Genomic DNA, 20,452 nt, shown 5'->3' with positions numbered 1-20,452 from the left:
AGAAAGTAAAAGTAAAGTACTTAGTAACGAGATTACTGTAGGATGAACTAATCAGTGAAGTAATATGATTACAATTTTAGAAAAGTCATTAATCATTTTTACAGCATCACTCTGTCAAAGATAAAACCCCATTGATATTACAACATTTATGTAGTTTGGAGGACATCCTCACAAATCTTTTGTAGCTAAAAGCTATTAACTGTTAGAAATATACATACCATCACATTTAATTACGCAATACGGTCCGAAAGGCTGTTTTAGGGTTTATATAGTAACGGTTAAAGCGTGTTGTTAGTGCCTTTTTGCTCAGTGCCTAATAAAATTATTTTAATCCTAATTCATAAAAAAGGACCACAACTATCAGTTTAATTATAGGTCTTACTGTATGTCATAAGGATGCATGTTACACAGTTTATTATTAAGCTTCATAAAGGAAAGGGCTTTATCATCTGAGACTTAAATGAACCTGTTTGATCAGAATAAAATATACAATTAAAACAGCACAAAACTCTTTTTTTTTGTTGGTCTGAAAAAAGCTCAAATAAGGTTTGGTTTTAACTTCAGAACACACCTTAATCAGACTCATGTTTGTTTTTTTGTGGCTTCATTTCCTGGCAAACAAAAGAAAAGTAAGAAATCTTAATAAATGAACGTGTTGATGTATTCAGCATTGCAGCTACTGTACATCTACCCAAAGATATAGTTGATATTTCTCTACATCTTTCCTTCTTCTGAAAGAGTTTTGTCTTCTCTGTGTCTGAGGGTTTGTCCTCGTCATGTCCACTGTGTTTTTTCATTTCTGTTCAACAAATTAATCGTATCAATCTGCCTGCAGTGATCCAGATTGTTGTATTAAATCTGGCTCTCAAATTGATCTGGAAACTATTTCTAATGTACAGATTTATTTGTCTCTATCAGGCACAGTGCTTGTAGAAGTATTAATTACCCTTATTCACATTTTATTGCTATATAATGGAGCAATGATGTATGTGAAACATGCACCAATCAGAGAGTCTCGGCAAACAATGTGCACCAAAAGATCTCTGCAGCGACTGCCCACTCCAGTAAAACACTTTGAAAGATGCAATCGAGTCTCTTTCCAACACTCTCAAACTACTTAAATAATTGTACATATCTGAATGTTTTGAAATAAACTTGAAATGATGAATGCTTTTAGCTGAAATACATTGGGCAACAACATATTTTCGAGATTTTCTCAGCCCAATTGAATAAAGGCTTTTTATATATTTGAAATATGAATGGATTTTTCTCTTTCAAGACTTCAAATATATTGATTCTATACTTATTGTAAAGTACTTTAAATCAGGAGTTTTATATTTTTCCATCGTTTTTCATTCAATTATGTCACACGCAATCCATCATGGCATTGTAGTTCAACCATTGTTTTTTTGTCCGATTCAAATACTGTTTTGCTGCAAAGTTTGAAATGGTGCAGTTTATTTCAGAGCTGCTTGGTTAACTTCATGGCTGTTTCGCTCTATCCTAATAAGCATACAAATACAGTGCATGTCTCCATGCCACCATGTCAGGAGCACGGCAGTGATGTTCCAAAAGTAGGCAGGCTCATTAGGTTTTCGAACACTGCCATGTTCTACTCATTAGTATATGCTCTGGTGTGGCATCTGGTCTGAGTCAGGCCTGGGGTTTTCAGTATTACATCATAGCAGATCTGTCTAAGAGCAGTTTCGTGTGATCTCCCATGCTGTCTTGACATTTCATGCTTTGCATTTTGTGTTTGGCATTTTAAATGTAGATGTGTTTGAACCGAGAGGGAAAAAATCATTTCTAAAATGACTTATGAGCAAATTCAAATCTTAATGTTAAAAAGAAAACTCAATTTCACATAGTACACATGGTTCTACAAATAGTATGAACATGTGCTTTTTTTTTTAGCAAATATCAAGCAGAAACACTTGTTTGAGATAAAAACTGAGAACAGAAAATGCATTTGTGAAAATGTTTATTCTTGATTCTTTAGCTTGCTTTTGATGGTATTGATAGTATTGATGTGTTCAGTTCATTTAACATTGCATAACACTGATTGAGTACATTGCATGTTGTATGTTAGCAAAATGCAAACAGTTTTGTAAAAGTAATCTCTCTCTCTGGTTCTGTCTCAGGGGTACCAGCGCTCCAACCATTTCATCGCCACACAAGGTGAGTCTATATGCTATATGTAACACTTTTTAATGGTAAAATCATTATAAAGCAAAAACCGTGTAGTGCTGGATGGTTTTACGTAAGATGTTCGTCTTGGGTATAAGCGTTTTTGAGCATGGTTTGGCATTTGGAATGCAAACGTTTCAAGATTTCAGTCAGAACGTATACCGCTTGATTGAGTAGTATGTTGCTTTGAGAGATTAGGGTGATCCATGTAGAATAGCTTTTCAAGAAATCTTTTACCAGTTTTATTAGTAATGTTACGTTATACAACAGTTAGTTCTTGTCCTCTAATCTGATTTAACAAGTGGTGTTCCACTTGATATTTAGTATATCAGCTCTGGGACACTTCATTGTTTGCATTCCACATCTCATTTCATCTGCTGTCTCTCATGTCAGTCACAAACACACTAATGAATACAAACTAGGTCCACACACAAACACACCCCCTGCACTGCTGTGCTCTGTTTGAGCAGGTGTGTGGTCTGTTTGCTGGGCTCATACTGCAGCTAGGGTATTTAAACTGGGTTTAGTGTCTCTGTACACCCACATCATAACAGCTCTGCACACACATGTGCTCATAAGTCAGTGAGCTCTGAAGAAAACTTATTTGTGGTTGCTGAGGTGTTCTGAGTGTTTTCAGAACTTTGCTCTGCTGTTGCTAGGGTGTCGCCAGGGTGTTCTTAGTGGTTGTCATGGCATTGCTATGCATTTGGTTATGTATTCTGAGTGTTTTAGCATGTTGCCATGATGTTGCTAGGGTGCTCTTGGTGGTTTTCAGGATGTTGTTTTGCGGTTGCTAAGGTGTTTGTTCTCAGTGTTTTAGTACATTGCTATGCTGTAGCTATGGTGTTCTTGGTAGTTGCCCAGGCATTGCTGGGGTATTCTTGATGGTTTCCAAGGAGTTGGCTGCCTATGCAATTTGTAAGATGTTCTGAGTGTTTAAGCACATTGCCTTGCTGTTGCTAGGCTGTTTTGGTGGTTTGCTGGGTGTTACTATGCAGTTGATAAGGTGTTCTGAATGTTTTTTAGCATGTTGTTATGTTGTTGCTTAGGTGTTCTTTGTGGTTACCAGTGTGTTGTTAAGCAGTTTTTAAGGTGTTCTGAGTTGAGTAGGTTGTTTTTGGTGATTGCTAGGACATTGTTTTGTGGTTGCTAAGATGTTCTGAGTGATTTTAATCACATTGACATAAGTATTCAAACACTTAATTCTATGACACTTAAAATTATGTCTGGTGCATCCCATTTCTCTGGATCATCTTTGAGATGTTTCTACACTTTGATTGGAGTCCACCTGTGGCAAATTCAATTGAATGAACATGATTTGGAAAGGCAAACACCGGTCTATAAGGTCTCACAGCTGAAAATGCATATCAGAGCAAAAACCAAGCCATGAGTTCAAAGGAACTGCCTGCAGAGCAGAGACAGGATTGTGTTGACGCACAGATCTGGTGAAGGCTACAAAAATGTTTCGGCTGCATTGAAGGTTCCCAAGAGCACAGTGGCCTTCATAATTCTTAAATGGAAGAAGTTTGGAACAACCAAGACACTTCATAGAGCTGGCCACCCGGCCAAACTGAGCAATCAGAAGAGAAGGGCCTTGGTAAGAGAGGTAACCAAGAACCCGATGGTCACTCTGGTTGAGCTCCAGAAATCATGTGTGGAGATCGGAGAAACTTGCAGAAGGACATCCATCACTGCAACATTCAACCGATCTGGGCTTTATTGCAGAGTGGCCAGACGGAAGCCTCTCCTCAGTGCAAGACACATGAAAGCCCACTTGGAATTTCCAAAAAAGCACGAAAAGAATTTGTCCTAAATTCCAAGCGTCATGTCTGGAGGAAACCGCTCATTACCTGCACAATACCATCCCAACAGTGATGCGTGGTGGTTGTAGCATCATGCTGTGGGGGAATGGTCAGGGTTGAAGAATCCAGGGCAAAGAGCCTAGCCAAAGCCCGCAATTGAATCCCAATCGAAGATCTCTGGAGAGACCAGAAAATGGCTGTTTGCCGATGGTCCCCATCCAACCTGACAGAGCTTGAAAGGATCTGCAGAGACGAATGGCAAATCCAGTGTGAATCTTGTCGCGTCATACCCAAAAAGGCTTGAGGCTGTAATCGCTGCCAAAGGTGCTTCAACTAAGTACTGAGTACTTATGGAAATGTAATATTTCAGTTTTTTTCTTTTTAATACCTTTGCAAAGTTATAAAAAAATCCTTTTTTTGCTTTGTCATTATGGTGTATGGAGTGTAGATTGAAGTAAAAAAATAAACAATTTAAAGCATTTTAGCATAAGGCTGCCACATAACAAAATGTAAAAAAAAATAAAAATTAAGGGGGGCTGAATACTTTCTGAATGCACTGTATGCTGTTGCTAAGGTGTTCTTAGTGGTTGACAGGACATTGCTGTGCAGTTTGTAAGGTGTTCTGAGTGTTTGTAATAGGTGTTGCTATGGTTTCTGAGTGGTTGCTTTCTGGATTAATTCATAAGAGCCAATCCTCAAGTCTTTATGATTTTCTGGTCTCAAGATATGACCTAGGTCCCTTCTTCAATGTAATCTATAGTTTTTTTTTCAAGATATATTTGTTGTCTGCTTGGAAAACACAGCAGTGATGCTGACAGCTGTGTTATGACAGTACTCTCACATACACACATCTGTAAAGAAGACACTCCCCACCTTCCTTTTAAACCTCTGAAACATACACCATAAACATCAACAATTAAACGTGAATAAGCTCAGCTTTACTTGGATGATTCTGGCTGTAAAGTGGAACATTCAAGCGTGAATTTTCGAGACTGAAGCCGCAGGCAGTCGCTGGGGAGTGGCACAGAAAGTGAAGCACCTGTTATTTGAAGTGTTGGCTGTGATTATTTAAACAGGTGGAGGAGATAACAGACTCGTAGCCTGAGGCAGAGCGTTCACTGCACAGCAGCTCTTTACTGTTTTGAATGCTGCTTCTGAGCATGTTTGTGTTAGTGAATACTATGCGTGTAGGGTTCTGTTTAGGGCAGAGATAAAGAGAAATGTCATGTCTCAGTCTATGACCTTCATACTAAATACTATGTTATTTATGTTTGCAAAAGGCTGGTTATACTACACAATTGTTTTAATCTGAACAGATTCTAAAAATATACAAATGTAATTTAATTTAATTTGTTTTGCTTGGTGGTCAATTAAAACAGTTGGAAAACATTTCAGTGGAACATGAGGGAACGGTTTCTGCAGGCCTTAAAAAAGTATTAAAAAGGAGCCAAACATGTTAAATTCATAATGTAATGATATTAAATGTTGTAAGAGAAAATATAGTGGTTATTCATTTCTTATTGCACTTAGGACAAATAATAGAGAAAGCTCTGACAGACAGGAATGTGTACATTTTACATACAGACAGGAATTTTACATTTTCTTTCTTCTTTTTATTTATTTTTTTTCAGAAAGCACAACTTGATCTGCATCTCTGACATTCTGATTGGTCAACTGATGCCTACATCAGAGTGTGTTGTGGAAAAAGTTGAAATGTCCATTTGAGATTAACAGGTTATGTACAGAATCAACAGAACAGCCTTTATTAGCTAAACTAAAAATGTATAAAAAAGACCAATATTTGTAACGTAAAAGCATAATTCATTTTCATGTAAAAGCACCAGGAGTTCAAATTCATCCACTTTATTAATAACATGAATCTGAAATCTGCCTTTGCTTGCATAGGTTGCTGGTCCAAGACGAGAAGTGCTAATTGTTCGACTTCACTGCTCTATTTTTTATCCCTCCCTTGACAGCAAATGTGGTGAAAATAACACAATGTGATATTATACCTGACAGTACCGTATAGACATTCTTACGGCAAGAATACATATTTTTAATTGAATTTTTTTACATGAATATTTTTGTAGAATATTATATTGGCAACCCCTCAGTATGTGAGAAGGCGAAACCAATTCTAAACTTAGAACGGGCTAAGACCACAGTCCAGTGCAGATGGAAGAGAAAAGTGGACTGTTCTCAGGAAAAAACTAAATAAAGAAAGAAAAGCCTGTCATAAAGCCACGAGTTGATACAAACACCTCGCTCACAATGACTCCAGCCACTTTCTTCTCCTGTTACAGTACATTTGAATGAGATCACTGTTTCAAGTCATTCCATAATGTAACACACACACACACACACACACACACACACACACACACACACACACACACACACAAATAACCTCTAACATTACATTTGTACTCCACAGTTGGTTAGGTTTAGGTTGAGGTTTGGGGTTTTCAGTTTATAACATATGCATTTTTCTTTACTGTATTAAATCCTGTACAACTGAAAACAACACTCTATTGGCACCCCTCTGTGAACATTACACCTTGAAAATGTATCTCACACATGCACATACTCCCAACAACACTTAGCACTAAAAGAATTTAGCAAAAGAAAAGTCAACCTACTGTTTCCGATTTCATTGTGAGATCAGTCTGCAATTGCACCTCAATTCCCTGGCATCCTCCCAAATACACTAGGGACCACATATCACCATGCTTAAAACACTCAGAACACATCAGCAACCTTATAGCAACACCTTAGCAACAACTCACAACACCCTAGCAATTGTGTAGCAATGCAGTAAATGCCACCCTAGCAAATGCCTGGAGTGGTGGTGTAGTGGACTAAAGAACTAAACTGTTAAGCAGAAGGTTGATAGTTCAATCCCTACAGCCTCCACCATTGTGTCCTTGAGCAAGTCACTTAACTCCAGGTTGCTCCGGGGGGATTGTCCCTGTAATAAGAGCTCTGTAAGTCGCTTTGGATAAAAGCGTCTGCCAAATGCATAAATGTAAATGTAAATGCCGTGTGGTACCCCAGAAACCATCCAAAACACCCAAGCAACTGCATAACAGCACCCTGGTTGCCACCCACAACACTCGGGCATACGCCACTCACGTTTTCATCAGAAAATGTTAAAATCTAGTTTCTTGTGGTTACTCACTTGTCTCTCTCTCTCTCTGCTTGCAAAAGTGTTTTTCTTTGTGTTCTATATGAGCTGATATCTCTCCCATCCCACCAGTGTTCTGGCATTTCTGTTTCTTTGTTCTTATGTAATCCTCAACGATGACTTGACCCTCGATTTCACTACATCTCTTCTCTTTATCCTCCGCTCGATTCATGCACTCCCACCACAAATCTCATGCCACGCTCTCTCTCTCTCCCTGCAGGGCCCAAGCAGGACATGATCTATGACTTTTGGCGCATGGTTTGGCAGGAGAACTGCTACAGCATCGTGATGATCACCAAACTGGTGGAGGTGGGGAGAGTGAGTAGAATAACTCTACCTCTGCATGTGGCCTCCTCCGCCCACTAATGTACTCCTTCCATTACTGAACACTGACCACTGAAGTTCAGCTGGCCATTACTGAAGACGAACTTTACCTAGGCACCCCATTAGCCAAAGAACATTCTCTCTGAGCAATTATTTGTATTGACTTGACTGTCTTGCATTTGATTTTGTGCCAGCTTTCTGTTATCCCTCACCAAAAAAATTATAATAATTTTGTTAGGTGGAAACCAAAGTCTTCACCAAAATACCGTGGTCACTACAGAGATTGTTAAGTTCACCCAAAAATAACAATTCATTTACTTACACTTCTGTGTTCAAACGCAACCTGGTCTCATAGAATCACATAACTACATCTATATTTTTGCTAAATTATTTCAATAATTTTTCAGTATTCTGGTGAAATGAACACTAGAGGCGCTACAACAATAATGCCTTTTACTCACTTTAACACAAATCACGAGTAAAACAGCAGATTATCTGTTTTTAAATATTTACTTTTCCCACACACAATGCTATTTTATGACATCTAAACACTTTTGCTAGAGCGCATTACTTTTAAGGCAATACATTTTAACGTTTGCAGTACATAGCCAAAGTTACAAGCTTGTTCAAACACAATCAAATTGCGCAGTAGCTCAACTGATTGAGCGTTGCACTTGCGATGCAAAGGACCGGGGTACGACTCCTGAAGATCACACAATTCTACAGTGCGCTGAAAGTTTCAAAGAAGCACCACAAAATGTTGTGGTTGCTTCAGTAAATGTGTTTTTATCTCACATTTGCCATTATGACACTGTCAGTTAGGTTTAGGTTTAAGGTTTACTGTAGGTAAGCATGTTTTTTTGATTGAAAACTTAACCTTGACTTAAAACCTAATCTTTTTGGGAGATAATGAACTTGCTTTTAGTGCCACCCAGTGGACATGTCACCTCAGAACTGCTGCCATACGTGTAATGAACCACGTAATTTCATTTAGCAAAAATGATGCCACAGCCACATTATTTTCATGAGATCAGGCTGATACTTTTACTATTGTAATTGACCCTTCGCTAAGCTTCACCCCCTTGGTTACGGTTGTTCGCTCTGACAAGCTCTGAAGAACTGCCCATAGCAATGAATGGGAGGTTTTTTTTTTTAAATACTTCCATAGACTCTCATTTGTAAAAAAGCTAACACTAGTCAGATGCTAAGACAGGACTGTTCAGAAATGCTTTTAAGGTGGTGCTCAGTGAGGTGTCAACTGGTGTCAAATTAGCATTAATCAAAAAGATATTTTGTGTTGCAGTCATCAAATTTACAATTTTAGTGTACATACAGATTAATATATTGCAGTAATTATTTCCCCCATAAAACATTTTGAAAGTATCTTGAAGTGCTTGATTGTTTGATTTATCTGATGTGTGTTAACAGTTTGTGTGTTTTCTAGATGAAGTGTTGTAAATACTGGCCTGATGACAGCGAGCTGTATGGAGACATTAAAATCACTCTATTGAAAACAGAAACTCTGGCAGAATACACTGTACGCACCTTTGCCATGGAGCGGGTAAGCGCGTCAACTTCTTTCAGAATAATGTTATATGAAACATCCGCCCCCTTTGCGTACATGCTCTTGGTCCAACTATTATTTACTTTAAAGTATGGTGGAGAGTTAATAATGATTTTGAATGTTGTATCATGATTTAAAATGAAATATTTGGTGTTTCATCAGCGAGGTTACCCAGCCAAACATGAGGTTTGCCAGTTCCACTTTACATCCTGGCCCGAGCATGGCGTCCCGTTTCATGCTACAGGACTGCTGGCCTTCCTCCGGCGGGTCAAAGCCTCCACTCCGCCTGACACTGGGCCAGTGGTCGTCCACTGCAGGTAACAAGACATTACTCCTTGATTGCACCATCTTCATGTTTTATATCGAAAACACTGCACAAATGATATCCCATTTAATACTTAGATTTGTTACATACACTTTAGATTAGGAACAGTGGATTTTGATAAGGTTTTTGTAGATGCAATGTAACAAATGTTGGAATAGATGCTTTGTTTATGAACTATGATATATAAATTAAGCTTTACGATATTAGGTGAATTAAGGTTTATAAATTATATTTTCATATTTATTTTATGTCAATTAAACACATTTTAAAGGCACCAAACAGTACAGAATAAGAGAACAAAATAGATCTAGGAGATATTTCATTAAAAACTTTTAAGTATATAACCAGGTTTTTTTCCACATTACTTGTCCTAACATTTTTTAAATGGTCAATGGTAAATGATCTGCACTTATATAGTGCTTTTTTAACCTTAGAGGTTACCAAAGCACTTTACACTGTGCCTCCAATCATCCATTCACACACATTCACACACACACACTCACACACCAATGACGGCAGAGCTGCCATGCAAGGCGTTAGCCTGCCATTGGGAGCAACTTGGGGTTCAGTGTCTTGCCCAAGGACACTTCGGCATGTGGAGTCATGTGGGCCAGGAATCAAACCACCAACCATACGATTGGCAGTCGACCCGCTCTACCACCTGAGCCACAGCCGCTCCATTTTTACAGACAGATCATTTTAAAACATTTAATCCACCCACATATGAAGCGTAAAGGGTTTTGTTTCTTTTGCACCATCTGACAATCTGTTGATCTCCTGTGACAAACTGTTACTCAAGAAAAATATCTCTTTCTAAATTTCTATTTTTTCTACTTAAAAACGTTTAGTAAGATAATTAGTGGGATTGGTTTTGACTGTCCGGATATTAGACCTTTATTAAAAGTCTTACGTAATGTGCATGTGGCTTCTGAATGTACTTTTCACAGTACTGGGGCCAACATATCTTTGTTAATCAAATGATGGGAAGCCATCAGAGGTCCCGAACTTCATTGACATAATGGTGGCTTTCACTTCAATAATTGGAACATCTTATAATCATCACACATTGAGAGATAAAACTTATTGGTGAAAGTGTACTAAAGTCATCATGCAGTTTTAAATAAACTTGTTTGAAGTCATGAAAGCAAAATTGCCCCTTAGTTACTTTCTTATTACACTCTTCTGGTCTTATTGTGCACAATTCATCAGTAAAAGAAAGAAAATCACTTGTAATACTTCATCAAATTGAAGTAACTTGCTCTGCCTTTGAAATGACTTTCTTTTTCGTAATGTCATCAATGCCACTTATATTTTAATGAATGGGTGCTGGTGGAGTTTCAGGAGGGGATTGATTTAGTTCATAATTGAAGTCCAGTCTGTTAAACCCACTTTTCACAATACAATAAAATCAGATGAATAAAATCAGATTCATTTGGAAATATGACACATCACAGAAATATAATGGGTTGTGAATGCTGTTTTGTGTTGATTTAATTAACTTGCATTTATTCACTGTCAATGACCGTAATAAAATTGGTTCTAAATTATTTAGTGAGGGGTTTGTGTTTGGTAGTTCGGGAAACAGACACAGTCTCAATGAGATACCTAGGTGATACAGTCTATGTGTTGTAGTTTATGTGACCTGTGAGACATCTCAAGGCAGCTAGCAGATGTTCGGATTAACCAGTTTGTCTGCTTCCTGACCTGGGCCCCAGTTATTCAAATACAATCACTATTAAGACTATGAGCCAAATTACTAGAGAGGAGTGCGGCACCTTCCCTGGAGGGATAGAGTCCATCTCTCTTCAGCAGGTCAGGTCTACCCCAAAACCCCTTCCAACTGTCTATAAATCCTATGATATTCTCCGGACACCACTCAGAAATCCAGCCGTTCAGTGGCCCTAATCTTCTAAAATGTGCAGTAGACAACCAGAGCACACTGTGAACTGAAAACTGTATCCCAATGAATTTATCTTGACTTGCCATTCCAATTTGATCACTGAACCAACAGTCAAAATAATTCACGATTTACATCATACTCTCTATTTAGACTTTTGATTATTTGATCAGACAAAATAAAATGTCATTCAAATGAAATCGGCAGTATAAAGTGTGTACACTATTACATTCTATGTAGTATTCCATTTGGATCATACAAGAAGTTAAGGACCTCTGAAATACGTTTGATGCATCTCTTTTCAAGCTTCTCCAATTTTTCCAGACCTCAGATATGAAAGTGTTCATGGATCTGCTACCAATCATCAAGAGGCACACACACTTGCAGTTCACCAGTCCAACGATGCCCCCATTTGAAAGATGTTATTGTGTCAGATAACATTAAATTGGATAGAAAGCCAAGTGATCAAAGCATCCCCAAACATTGTTTCATGTAAGCAACACTTTAAACAGTGTTAATAATGCCATAGCTGTCAGTCAATCACATTTGCAGTTAACATGTTTGTGCAGTTAACTCAATAACTTGGCCATTTCCTGGCTTGTCACAAGTGATGCCATTAAAATAAAGCTCTTAAACATATTTAACGGCTTCCAATATCAATACAACATGTGTATGGATGATAACAGACAGACTGATATTGAAAGGGTAATATCTTGGAATACTTGATTAGCAGTTGGCAAGTTGCAGCATTCTGAGGTTGTATTCTTAAGTAGAATGATCTTATTATTATTAGGGGCCAAGCAATGAAGGTGTGTACATACCTACTGTAATCGTTAGTGTCCTTATAAAGTCTATGGCAGCCAATAGAATCACGCATAGGAAAGTTATGAATTTTGGTATAATGATAAAGGACATTCTGAACTGTAGCTGACCCAAATTTGGGGTCTCTAACTCCAATGCTCAGTGAGCACGTCAAAATGGATGTGAGGCTGTATCTTACCAGCAGACATATCACTCTGTAGCTCAAGACCATTTGCCCACTGAAGCTAAGCAGGGTTGAGCCTGGCCAGTTCCTGGATAGGAGACCTCCTGGGATGAATAAAAAAAAATAGAATATTAAATAATAAATTATATATTAGATATACACTCACCTAAAGGATTATTAGGAACACCTGTTCAATTTCTCATTAATGCAATTATCTAATCAACCAATCACATGGCAGTTGCTTTAATGCATTTAGGGGTGTGGTCCTGGTCAAGACAATCTCCTGAACTCCAAACTGAATGTCAGAAATGGAAAGAAAGGTGATTTAAGCAATTCTGAGCATGGCATGGTTGTTGGTGCCAGACGGGCCGGTCTGAGTATTTCACAATCTGATCAGTTACTGGGATTTTCACGCACAACCATTTCTAGGGTTTACAAAGAATGGTGTGAAAAGGGAAAAACATCCAGTATGCGGCAGTCCTGTGGGCGAAAATGCCTTGTTGATGCTAGAGGTCAGAGGAGAATAGGCCGACTGATTCAAGCTGATAGAAGAGCAACTTTGCCTGAAATAACCACTCGTTACAACCGAGGTATGCAGCAAAGCATTTGTGAAGCCACAACACGCACAACCTTTAGGCAGATGGGCTACAACAGCAGAAGACCCCACCGGGTACCACTCATCTCCACTACAAATAGGAAAAAGAGGCTACAATTTGCAAGAGCTCACCAAAATTGGACAGTTTAAGACTGGAAATATGTTGCCTGGTCTGATGAGTCTCGATTTCTGTTGAGACATTCAGATGGTAGAGTCAGAATTTGGCGTAAACAGAATGAGAACATGGATCCATCATGCCTTGTTACCACTGTGCAGGCTGGTGGTGGTGGTGTAATGGTGTGGGGGATGTTTTCTTGGCACACTTTAGGCCCCTTAGTGCCAATTGGGCATCGTTTAAATACCACGGCCTACCTGAGCATTGTTTCTGACCATGTCCATCCCTTTATGGCCACCATGTACCCATCCTCTGATGGCTACTTCCAGCAGGATAATGCACCATGTCACAAAGCTCGAATCATTTCAAATTGGTTTCTTGAACATGACAATGAGTTCACTGTACTAAAATGGCCCACACAGTCACCAAATCTCAACCCAATAGAGCATCTTTGGGATGTGGTGGAACGGGAGCTTCATCCCCTGGATGTGCATCCCACAAATCTCCATCAACTGCAAGATGCTATCCTATCAATAAGGGCCAACATTTCTAAAGAATGCTTTCAGCACCTTGTTGAATCAATGCCACGTAGAATTAAGGCAGTTCTGAAGGCGAAAGGGGGTCAAACACAGTATTAGTATGGAGTTCCTAATAATCCTTTAGATGAGTGTATATACATTCCTTTTCTTTCATAAAACATCAATATTCTTCTCAAATCAATATTTCATGTCTATTTATTCATTTTATACGTAGCCATGTGAGCAGGATTCAGGTCTGGTCTTGTATCACTGTGACATTGTCATATTTTGCAGAAAAAAACCCCACAATAATAATATAAAAATTGCTAGTTTGCTAGTAATAATATAAAAAGTTTCCCAGTTCAATATTCTGTTAACACACATTAACCCTCCTATTGTGTTCGGGTCAAATTTGACCCATTTGAAGGTAAACTATTTCATAAATTTTAACCTTAACTCTAATCTGACCTAAACCCTATAAATCTGGGGAACATAGGACCCTGGGAACTGTGGGAAATGACCCTGGGAACATAGGACCCAATGTCATGTGGTCATTATGTGCTTTATGAATCTGGAAAACATAGGACCATAGGAATGACACCAACCAATAGACTTTTCCTTCATCCCTCGCTCTGTTCATTTGTGTTCAGTGTGGGTGCTGGCCGCACCGGATGTTACATAGTGCTGGACGTGATGTTGGACATGGCAGAATGTGAAGGTGTGGTGGACATCTATAACTGCGTCAAGACACTCTGCTCACGGCGCATCAACATGATCCAGACTGAGGTAAAATGGAATTACAAACTCACTGTGCAGTTAAGAAATTGTATCTAATAGCTGTATAAATTGATTGGCCTAAGTGTTGCTCGAAAGTGTAGTTGGTTTGAATGACATTCAGTTGATACCCTCATTGCTAATTATTTATACTTTCAAAAAAATGGCAACAAGCCTGTCATTCTCAAAACTAGAATTGCATGACCTTTGGAAATAAATAATTTATAAATAAACGCAAAGTTTACTTGGAGATAAGTTGTGCCAATGTACTATATATTAAAAAACTAATTCCAGATAACCAAACAGCTCAAAACATATGTTGTTAAATGGTTATATGGCACATACACAACATTCATATTAAAAACTGATATTGTGTTTCCATGCCAATTCAAAGCCAGTGGCATGTATTTATTCATGAAATTATCTCATGCAAATAAGTTACAGATCATCGCAAAAAATGTGACTTCTGCCTTAATTTACTCACCCTTTATCTTGTTCCAGACATAAAGGGTGAGTTAGGTAGATTGACGGCCTCAATCATCAGGAATGTATGGAAAAAAAAAGATGCAAAGAAAGTTGTTAACATTCGGCATAACATATCTTTTTGTGTTCCATTAAAGGAATAACATCATTCAGATTCTCAACAACATGAGGGTAAATGACTGAACTGTTCCTTTAAGGTAGAAAAAAATAAATAAAGAATACGACTTGGATTAGTAATTGTGGCCAAAACGATTGGGTTCCCAGCGCTTGGGCACCTAATAAATGGACTAGAACATAAAGCTCCTTGAAGGCTGCTTTTTAAAAGGCATTCAATAACATTAAAAATATGTTTTTTTTAAATGTTACTTTTAATGAACATTTCCCTAATTTTATTACTTTTCCTCAAACTCATTAGCTTATGTAACTCATATTGTCAGTTTGCAGAGAGTGTAATGGTGAACTGCATGTTAATAAACTGAGGGATCAAAGCAGCCGTGAATATATTTCTGTTCAAGTAACCCCTAAAGGGACACTGTTCTGGACTACAAAGACGAAAGCATAATTTAATATATAATCACTGTTCGCTTAATATCACAAGAGCATTTAATACAACAAATGCAAGGCCATAAAACTGTCTAGAGTGCTTTTTAATGCACTTACAGATCTCTACCATCAATGTTACATACTGATGCTCATAATATATGAATAGACAACATAAGCTGAAGGCCAGTCCTGTATACTCACTCAACAGAGACAAATAGAACAAAAACAAAGACTGCTGATGTCTGAACTCTGAACCTCAATACAAAATACGATAGTGAAAGAGGGAGCCAGAATCTAAAGGAAAGGGTTAGATTGAAAAATCTAATTAGGAACACTCATATCACTACAATTAGTTTTGTTTGCCAATGCAAGCATTACTGTTACTATTGGTCATACATAGAGAAGGAATTCATGTAACTCATTGCACCCCAACATGAATGATACCTTGCATCATGCAGCTTCTTGTCCCTCATTAATAGTGATAATAATTATCATGTAATCAAGATTATGAATCTATATTGAATCTTCTATATTGTTCTAAATTCAGTATCCTGACAACCACGTGTTGACGAGCGCAGCACTATTGTAAATCTTTATGTGGGAATATAGATTTTATTAACTTTGACATGCTGCTTCCTACGCTGCTAAATTAAGCTTATATTTACCCCCTTAATTAATTTATCTGACATTTTGTCACATCATTTTATATTAAAGGCAGATAAAGGCAAATAATTGAACACTGCATCTTGGATGTCTTGATGTTGCCTCTTTTGTTTGATTAATCACTTGTTTTCTTAGTTTGACCTCATCTGACTCTCTGTCTCTGTATCTCTCTGTGTTTATCAGGAGCAGTATATATTCATCCATGATGCCATACTAGAGGCCTGCCTGTGTGGAGAGACCGCTATCCCCATCAGTGAGTTTGCTCTCACATATAAGGACATGTTAAGTGTGGACTCACAGACCAACACCTCTCAACTCCGAGAAGAGTTTCAGGTGAGTCTCATGTAACATTTATATGACATCTAGGTGATCCATGTTTAAATGTCTCATAAGCGAAGCATGTGCTGGGAGAACAGCAGAGGTCCTAATACAGAGCCTTGTGGAACTCCATACTTGTGTATGGAGTTTCACAGTTTGTTTTACTTAGTTGGTTTTGTGCCTTTAGGGGTGGGTTTATCTGAAATAATGGCATGGTGATTAAATGTCTCCAACAAAACCTTTCCTAAGGATCTTTCAAGGATTTAAAGTCAATAACCCGGAAAAATTTGGGAAAATCCAATGATTATTTCATCATCAAAAGCGCTAATTAAATTAACTCTATACATTATAAATTCGATTTTGTTTTTCAGGTGAACTGATAACACATTTTTGATGCCCTTACTCAAAGCCTATGTCTAATAAAGTCCAACTATTAACCCTACATGTCAGGGACCATATGTGACATGCTCCACCACAATTAATCAGGTCACAATGGGCCGCTTTTGGAAAATTTAAGTTTTTAATCTGACAGTATTATCGTGGAATATTTGTATTTTTTGTATTCTTATTATTTCTATTAAATGTGGTGTTAAATGTGTCAAATCGCACTGCTGTCAATTCAGATGGGAGTGCTGCATATAGAGTCTCCCCTCCCACAAAGTAACAGCATGAAAAACACATGAATGAACTTCAGACTGGATGTTGAAAGACCTAAGTGATAGTCTCTCATGTAATCGGCAAATCAGTGTTTCAACCACATGAAGATGTCAATGATATCAACAACATTCACTTAACTGTATACATTTACCTCTGAAACATTTTTTGATGTCCATTGCTTGTAAGTAAATTAACTGTGGAGAAGAGCTAATTGCTAAAATTTTAAATACCGTCACTGTCAGCAATGCAACAACAGATGCAGAGCAGATACAACTCATTAAATCGCTTTGTACTGGAGGATGCACAATCTTCTTGTGGAATGCGTGAATGGAATCTTTAGAGCAAGTTTTATCAACATTAAGGTTTTGTGAAATCCAACATTAGAAGTATTATATCTCCACAATGGTTTGGGATAGAAACTTAAAAATCCGATCATTAGAATGCTTAAACCTTTATATTTTAGTGCATAAAACTCAAAATGTTATTCTGGGTCAAAGCAACAAAGGGACATAATATATATAATGGCCAGCTATATTGTGAATATACAGTACTCAAGCTGCAGTTTCAAAGTAGCTTTCATACACTGCACCCTGTCTAGTGTCACTGATCACATTTCTGCAAACTTTTTCCGTAAATGTAATGGATTGACCCCTTTTTTACCCATGAGCGGAGGCAACCCATAATCATGCACATGTCTTATTACTGTTTTTGCAAGATATATGCAGCAGTACTGCCTCTGATTACAGTATAATTACAGCTTGGTTTAATGTTGTGGACTCTGCTAATGCACTGAGGATGTTACCTGATCAGGTACATTAACTGCATCTGATTGCTTGCTCCCATTACACAAACTCTGTAAAGAAGCACAAATCTCAAAGAACAAAACGTGAAAACATAGTGATGTTAGCTACAGTACATATTATTTAAGAGGAAAATGAGCGGTGATTGTGTAAGTTACGACATGCGATTGGAGTTGTCTTTAGGAATATAAAGGAGTGCAGACAAAAGATATACAATCACTGAGCACTTTATTAGGTACACCTGTACACCTACTTATTCATGCGATTATCTAATCAGCCAATTGTGTGACAGCAGTGCATACAATCATGCAGATACTGGTCAAGAACTTCAGTTAATGTTCACATCAACCACCAGAATGGGGAAATAAATGTGTCTCTATGATCTCCATAGCGTGATATTTGGTGCCAGATGGGCTGGTTTGAGTATTTGTGTAACTGCTGATCTTCTGGGATTTTCACACTCAACTGTCTGTAGAGTTTACTCAGAATGGTGCCAAAAACAAAAAAACATCCACTTAGTGGCAGTTCTGCAGACGGAAATGCCTTGTTGATGAGAGAGGTCAATGGAGAATGGACAGGGCTGTGTTTCCCAAAAGCATCACAAGCTTAAGTTGATCGTAGTGACCATTGGCACCAATAGTTTCACGATCTACTTAGCATATGATGCTTTTGGGAAACACTGCCCAGACTACAGAAAGATTATGGGAACTCAGAAAACCCCACTTTCCAATTGTAGTGAGCTGAAAAGTATCTCAGAATGCACATGTCAAACCTTGAGGCGGATGGGCAACAACAGCAGAAGACCACGTCGGGTTCCACGAATATACAGAAGGGAGGTTGAACGGCTGCCTCACTGGTGTAGTCAAAACAACCTGGAACTGGACATACTCAAAACGGTGGAGATGATATTGGACTTTTGGAGGAACACCCCAACATTGATCCCCTCACCATTCTAAACAGTACTGTGGCAGCAGTGGAGTCATTCAGATTCCTGGGCACTATCTCCTCACAGGCCCAGCAGAGGTTATACTTCCTTCGCCAGCTGTCCCTGTAATAAGGGCTCTGTAAGTTGCTTTGGATAAAAGCGTCTGCCAAATGCATTAATAAATAAATAAATAAATAAATAACCTGCCACAGGCGCTGCTGATACAGTTCTACTCAGCAGAAATAGAGTCAATCCTCTGCACTTCAGTAACTGTCTGGTTTGGTGCAGCTACGAAATCAGATTTCAACAGATTACAGTTCGGACAGTTATATATATATATATTAGGGCTGTCGATTTAACGTGTTAATTCAGTGCAATTAATTTTATAAAAAATAACATGTTAAAAAAATGAACACAATTAATTGCAATGCCCCCGGATTGTAATAAGGAAGATTCCTGAGAAATTAAAGCTTGTAGTACCACCTGTTTACTCCAGAGGGCAGTAAGTGAAATTTCAGCTGTGTGGTAATGTACAGTTTATACAGTGAAGAAAACAACCAGACAGCGCAAAACAGACATGCGTTACATTCTTGCGTTCAAAACACTTGATGGAGCGCAAATCTGAACTAAGGGATCTCAAGATGTGTTCTAAGTATTAAACTATATTTAACTTGACACAGTGACCTAAACATTTACTTTATTTACTATTCACTTTTTATTCTTATTCTATTTTTGTATTATTATCAGTATTACCTATCTCTAGTTGTTGTATTGTTTGTGCATTGGAAACTTCGGTCACCAAGAAAAATTCCTTGTTTGAGTAAGCATACTTGGCAATAAAGCTCATTCTGATTCTGATTCTGAAGAACAGGAATCTGAGGCTGCAGTGGGCACAGACTCAGCAAAACTAGACAATTAAAGACTGCAAAAATGCAGCCTGGCCAGATGAATCTGGATTTCTGATGAGGCACACAGATGGTAGTGTCAGAATTTGGCACCAACCTCATGAATCCATGGACCCATCCAGCCTTTTGTCAACTGCCCAGGCTGGTGGTGGTGTAATGTTGTGGGATATGTTTTCTTGGCACACTTTGCACCCGTTAATACCAAGACTATCATTTTTAAGGCATGGTTTTTAATCTTGTTGTTCATTATAACCACATAATGAAAACTTTAACAGCATAATTTTTGTTAAAGCTGCTTTGATTTTCTGTAAAGCTGCTTTGAAACGATGTAAGTTGTGAAAAGCATTATACAAATAAATATGACTTGACTTGACAAATATGCAGAAACTGTGTGAAGCAATCATGTCAACATGGACCAGAATCTCAATGGAATGTTTCCAACATCTTGTGGAATCCATGCCACGAAGAATTGAGTCTGTTTTGAGGGCAAAGGGAGGCCTTACCCAGTATTAATATAGTGTTCCTGTAATGTGCTCAGTGAATGTAGATGAATAGCAGACTATGACCAAATGTGTCCTTAGTTGCTGCATATAAATACATAACTCAAAATGAAGTGTAACGCAATACTGATATTGCATGTACTGTATAGATTGCATGTACTGTAGCTGTTGCATTTATTTTATGAAGATTTACATTTCAAATCACAATAAGGTTTATGGGTGAATCTCATTAAAAATGATATATTGGGATCATATTTCACCCCTAAAGCAAGAGAAACAAATACTAAATTATATTTTGCATAACTAATAAGCCTATTTTGTTGTTGTTTAACTTAATTAAAATAAACTACTTTTATATGATTATATTTTTTTTAATCAACATAAATGA

At 37.9% G+C, this 20,452-nt stretch overlaps 1 protein-coding gene across 3 annotated transcripts in view; it reads left to right on the top strand.

Moving 5' to 3' along the window:
• Positions 1-20,452, top strand: part of LOC127650135 (receptor-type tyrosine-protein phosphatase U-like) — a 298,945-nt gene that overhangs the window by 265,129 nt on the left and 13,364 nt on the right. For all 3 annotated transcript variants that reach the window (XM_052135337.1, XM_052135338.1, XM_052135336.1), the window contains 6 exons: positions 2,142-2,178; positions 7,394-7,491; positions 8,942-9,058; positions 9,224-9,378; positions 14,147-14,282; positions 16,143-16,292. In XM_052135337.1, coding sequence (XP_051991297.1) covers positions 2,142-2,178; positions 7,394-7,491; positions 8,942-9,058; positions 9,224-9,378; positions 14,147-14,282; positions 16,143-16,292 — 693 coding nt within the window. The remainder of the gene's footprint in view (positions 1-2,141; positions 2,179-7,393; positions 7,492-8,941; positions 9,059-9,223; positions 9,379-14,146; positions 14,283-16,142; positions 16,293-20,452) is intronic.

Source organism: Xyrauchen texanus, chromosome 10 (assembly GCF_025860055.1).
Source record: "Xyrauchen texanus isolate HMW12.3.18 chromosome 10, RBS_HiC_50CHRs, whole genome shotgun sequence".
NCBI lineage: Eukaryota > Metazoa > Chordata > Actinopteri > Cypriniformes > Catostomidae > Xyrauchen > Xyrauchen texanus.
The sequence above is the reverse complement of the archived record's forward strand: the minus strand, read 5'-3'. Positions and strand labels throughout refer to the sequence as shown.